The sequence below is a fragment of the Buceros rhinoceros genome, unplaced genomic scaffold (genome assembly GCF_000710305.1).
Source record: "Buceros rhinoceros silvestris isolate BGI_N320 unplaced genomic scaffold, ASM71030v1 scaffold10430, whole genome shotgun sequence".
NCBI lineage: Eukaryota > Metazoa > Chordata > Aves > Bucerotiformes > Bucerotidae > Buceros > Buceros rhinoceros.
The window spans coordinates 83041-88269 of NW_010387902.1; the positions used below are offsets into that span (position 1 = coordinate 83041).

Here is a 5229-nt window from a genome sequence, read left to right on the forward strand (position 1 = left end):
ATGATCTCGCTTCTCCCCCCCTGTTCATTTTGTCACTAGAACTTGGGTGTTCCAGAGTACCGTACCGACAGTCCCAGCCACTCCCAGGGCAACGCAGCACCACGCACACAGAACAATGTCCAGAGCCAGTGGCTGGTCCACACGGAGCTCTCACTGAATGGTGGCAGTTTGGGGCAGCACTGCTGCCTCCCAGGAACACAAAAGTGCCAGCTCTTGTGCAGACCTGGGGAGCAGTGCCAGCCGTGCACCCTGGGGCGCAGCATGCCCGCTGTGCTCACCTCCTTCCCACTAGCATTAAGAACTACAAAATAGTGCCTCAGACGGAAGTTTGCAGCCTGCAGCCACACGTGAACCTGGTCAGAGGTAAGTGAAGGCGCTACAGCCTGAGCTCGCGACTGACCACTCCCCTGACGGGCAGCTTTTTTACAGGAGGCTGAGAACTGGGCTGAGAGGATGCCCACCAGCCCCAGTACTTACCAGGTGCCCAAGCTCAGGAGGGGCTGGTCCTGCTCGTTGTTACATTTCTCTGCCTAGCAGCGGATGCCTGTTTCAGGGTGTTACTGTGATCTGAAGCCGTAAGTGACCCTTTGCTGGAAATACCAGAATGTTTGACTCCAGTATGGAAAACACAGTTAGGACAAGCAGAACTTCAGTTGTTTAGTATTTTATTAAAGAGGAAATATACACACCTCTACCTGGCAGAGTGGAGCAACGAGCCCAGGACACGTCTCATACAGCACGTCTGCGCCAGTGTTTGTGCAAAGAAAAGAAACCACGTTTCTGTGAGGAGCGTGTTCTGAACTGGAGTGCGTGATGGAGCACAGTGAGAAACCGGCCACTGTGCTGGCTGCTGAAATGCTCTCCAGAAGTAGCCCTGTCCCATTCCAGGCTGCTCCACTGCCCTTTTACAGGTACAACAGAAGGAAGAGGCAGCTTATTGTGCTTAAGACATCTGAACAAATCCTGGGTAGGAGACACTCACAGCTTGTGAATATTGCTAATTACTTACAGTTAAGAATGTATCCTGACGACAGTGACACGAACCTGCAGGACCACAGGATCTCACGGGAAGTCTTGGTCATAAATACCCAACTGAGTTTCACTGCGCTCACAGCCAGTGCCCCCAACAGCAGGAGGAGACGGCTCCTGCTTGCCTGCAAACAAGGTGAGCTCATGCCAGGTCAGAGGGTCCTGATGATCTTCCCTGTGCTTAGTGCCTGCAGCGAGAGCTGGTGAGGAGCACCGGGTCCTCGGGAGAGGCCCCGGTGCCTCTAGTCCCTTAGGAGGACGCATCTGCTAGCCCATCTCATCCTCCTGGGAGGGCGAAGCCACCGCTGGGGAGAACGCTCAGGCAGGTCAGGCACGAGGGTGAGCTTTTTCAGCTCTCCACTCAGATTACCATTGAAAGATTAAATATGAATAAATGCTGTCGGTTTATACATAATGCTTCCTTCTACCTATGGAATGTGTCTGACTGGTCAAAAGACACTAAAAGGTTGTTAGAAACCTTAGTTAACCAAGAAAGGCAACCCCGCCCTTAAAAAATAAGTCCTATTTAGTTTTGTTACGGCCTTTGTTTAAATCCTCTCAGAAAATCAGAAAATTTTCAGGTGCCGCGTGAGAATGTTCATGCAATGGCCCACGTTCCTCACTGAACAAGCACTGCCCTTTTTTTATGTAGGTCATCAAAACTATAAAACCTATTTTGTCTGAAAGTGTTAGTCTAAAAAGTACAGTATTACCCTATAACCGTTTACGGTAAACTCGGAGCACACGCGCATGTGACAGACACACACTGCTGCCTAAACGCTTCCTAACGATACTGATTACAAACTGTATAAAATTAGTGATGCGTGGTCAGGGTACAGTGAGAGGGATGAGCCATCCTATAACATGGACTATAATCTAGTACCTGTCACTAAACTGTACACATTTATACAGCCTCATATTCACCAAGGACTCTGAAACATAAACAGCAAATACACCAGTAAATTCAGTAATGCTGCTGAGAACACGGTTATCGCTGACTCCAGCTGATCCGAGCTGTCTGAAGTCTTGAGAGCGACGCTTTTGCTTTGTCGAGCAGGGCTGAAGCCAAACCACCAGCAGGACAGCTCGCTCTATTTGAGGAAACCCCTGTTCAGAATCTGCTCTTCAACTGGGCGTAAAGGAGCAGGAGCCGAAGCTTCCTCCCCCCACGAGGATTTCCTCGGGCTGTATTTTAACAAGTACACACACTGCCGAGCCTGCGGGCCACCTCCTCCAGGCACCTCCACACTGTCCCCAAGCTCTGCTGACACAGTCGTGTGGCTGATACACTTTTTGTTTTAATTTTGTTATTCTTCAGGCAAATGCAGGCCCTGAGGCCATTTGGTCCTGAGTGCACGTGTCGGGAACCGAACAGCACAGGAGGAAGCAGCAGGCAAAGCTGAGGGCGCGTTTGGAGGTAGTCGCTTCCTTCGCCTGTCGTTTTACACCCCAGTCTAGCATGGTATTGGCTGTGCTTCACCTCTGCCTGCTCCCCTCCTGCTGAGCTGCAAAAGCCAGATCCCCTTCCCGAGATCCACGCAGAGAAAAGTGACCGGCTGGATCCAGGAAACTGACCCCTGTCCAGAGCAACAGTTTTCTTCTCGAGAGATGTCGGCGCCTGACCTGACTCAGCAGATGCTCTGTGCATAGCCTGGAGAAAAGTTGGAGGCACTTTGTGCATTCTCTATCCTGCCACACCAGCCCACTGGAAGAGTGGTGCCAACAGCCTTCGGGAAGGGTCGCACCAGCGCTAGGGAAAAGGATGGACCACGCGTAAGGACAGACAGAGACAGAAAGAGCCTCGTGTTGCCGCACCTCGCGTAGCTGTTTGAGAAAGAGTAAGGGCAACTTGGTTTCGCTGCTCGCAGGACTCCTGCACCGGCTCACTCTCTGTGCTTTGAAGGCCCTCTGCAAGCATCCTGACAGATGGAAACATCTGGAGTGGCACATCCTTGTATGGGAAGTAGTACATGACGTAACCCAGGCCAGGAAAAGGGCCCGTTTCAGCTATAAAAGTCTTAAGATTTATCACTACCTTACGTGCAGACATGGGAGATCTGATCAGGCTGCTGCTAGTTCACCAATGGGTGAGTCCCGTGACCGCACTCCCATGAGGAATCCAAAATATCAAGTGCACTGGAAAAAAGGGATTGTCAGAAAAAACAGAAAATATAAATACTACAAAAGCAACCTTACTGAGTGGGAGCTGGACTGATCGATCCCAGCCTGCCCGATCACACAGTGGTTTCTATAGTCTCAATCACTTCCATTTCGCACTGCGAGGGTGACAAGAGCGGGCACTCGTCCGGTTCCCAGCTGCTATCGGGGCTGTAATCCTCTTCCGAGCTTAGCTCGGCCACCCCCTCCGTGTCCTCGTCACACGACTCCATGTAGTGAACTCCCACCGCATTGATCCCGGAGTCCTCGGAGCTGGAAGGGGACGAGCAGTGGTCTGGTTTGGGCGTATTGCTCTCCTTTGCGATTAAGGCATTGCGAACAGGGACCTCCTCGGGCTTTACCTTGTGGGGCACGGGGGGAGGCTGCCTCTGTACGTAGCACATCTTCCCGTTGATGCATTTCACGCGGTAATTGTCAATGAAGAGGTCTGCGATTGTGCAGAACTGTGGGGAGTCGGGGGGCAGAGGAGGCTGGAAGACGGGCGCAAACTTCAAAAAGTGTTCGGTGAGCGACACGGAGATCTGGATGGTGTTTGTGGACTCCCAGGGGCGAACGGGTATCTCGGTGCTCGGAAGCTGCTCCACGGGCGTCATGGGCTGATAGACATATTTACCTGTGGGGAGAACAGAGCAGCAGCATTTGAAGTTAGTTAGCGTTAAGTTAGTAATAAACTGATGACAGGACACGTGCCTTTGGCTGTTAGGAACAACCAGCAGCTCCCTGCCATCAGCAGCTGCTCCGCTGTCAGTGGCCCCACGGTGTTCAGTCCTCCCCGGTACAGATTCTCTGATTCTGAAAGCATAACCCTCCTCACCCCAGACCTGTTCCTTGCCCTGCCCCTGCTTCGAGGCCAGCTATAGCACATCACTAGCTCTAGAAAATGAACTCCAGGGGCACAGCTCAGAGGTGGGACGGGTGGCAAGTCTGCCTGCATGCCCTTCTAGGGGAAAGAAAATGGAAAAGATGCTCAGACTCTTTTTTTTCACCGAACGCAGAGCAGCTCTAGCTTACATCCTTGCTACAATGATCTAAATTTTGTATTATTATTAGTATTCCAAATTACAATGAGTCTCCCTGCATGCATTTCGATGTTCTTTTTTTTCTGAGGACTAAATTGTGTTTTTCTGTATTATAAACCAGAGGTTCATACATGACTGCAATTAGAATGTTAAGGCAGAAAGTAAGGGAGTTCCCAAGCCATAGAAATGCTTGTGGCATCTTGAGTATCTGGTTAAGTAGTAAGAAAATAGGATTATGTTGGTTATATAGAGCTGAACCAAGTGTGAACTAAAATCTTTACTAAAAGAAAGAAATACAGGAGCAGAAAATCAGTACTTTGTAAGGGAAAACTGAGAAACCCGAGGCTATGCCGAAGACTCTAAAATGCTGCATTTGATTTGCATGAAGCCTCTGAAAGATTCATGTCTCCCCAGGGGTTCATACGCTATGGAAGCACAAATCTCCATGCGCGTAGTGGGGCCCTCGCAGGCATTTTGATGCACGAGTTGCACATACTGCTTCACAAAGGCAGAAGAACCGGTACCAAAGCACCGGAGGGCTGTTTCGGTGCTGGAAGCTCTCGGATAAGGAGCAGAAAGGCACTGAAGTCTGGCTGCGCTGATGAAGCTGGCGGTGCGGTGCTGGGGTCTGCCACACGGTCTTGTCTGCAGGTCAGCGGTAGGCGCAGCCCTTCTCCCCGCCTTTATCCGCTCCTGTGGAGAACTGGAGCAGGGATCACGTTTCTGCTCAGGGAGGCTGCCTCTGGCCTGGGAGAGCAGCAGGAGAGACAGGCTTTCTTCTCCCCGGGGAAGGGCTCGCTCCCCATCCTCATCCCATCCTCAGCCTGGGGATCCCTCCCCGGCGTGGGAAGAGCTCTGACTGCCCCAAGTTCCCAGCCAGTGCGGCAGTCGGGGTCCCAGCCGCCTGTTGAAAGCACTGGCAATGGGACGGGCTGCGAGATCCCAGCTCTTGGCTGCAGCAGCCTCTGGGGTGTTCAGTGGCTCCGCCCACACAGGCGAGACA

General features: G+C 51.7%; 1 protein-coding gene across 1 annotated transcript; it reads right to left on the reverse strand.

The window, feature by feature from the left end:
* Positions 1-3263: 3263 nt before the first annotated feature.
* Positions 3264-3812, reverse strand: LOC104495817 (chromosome unknown open reading frame, human C3orf70). Its single transcript, XM_010138874.1, has one exon. It carries the CDS (start codon positions 3798-3800, stop codon positions 3264-3266), a length of 537 nt encoding a protein of 178 aa, XP_010137176.1. The 5' UTR covers positions 3801-3812.
* Positions 3813-5229: the final 1417 nt, after the last annotated feature.

Coding starts and splice junctions, on each gene's coding strand:
- LOC104495817 (XM_010138874.1), bottom strand. CDS start 3,800: ATGACGCCCGTGGAGCAGCTTCCGAGCACCGAGATACCCGTTCGCCCC.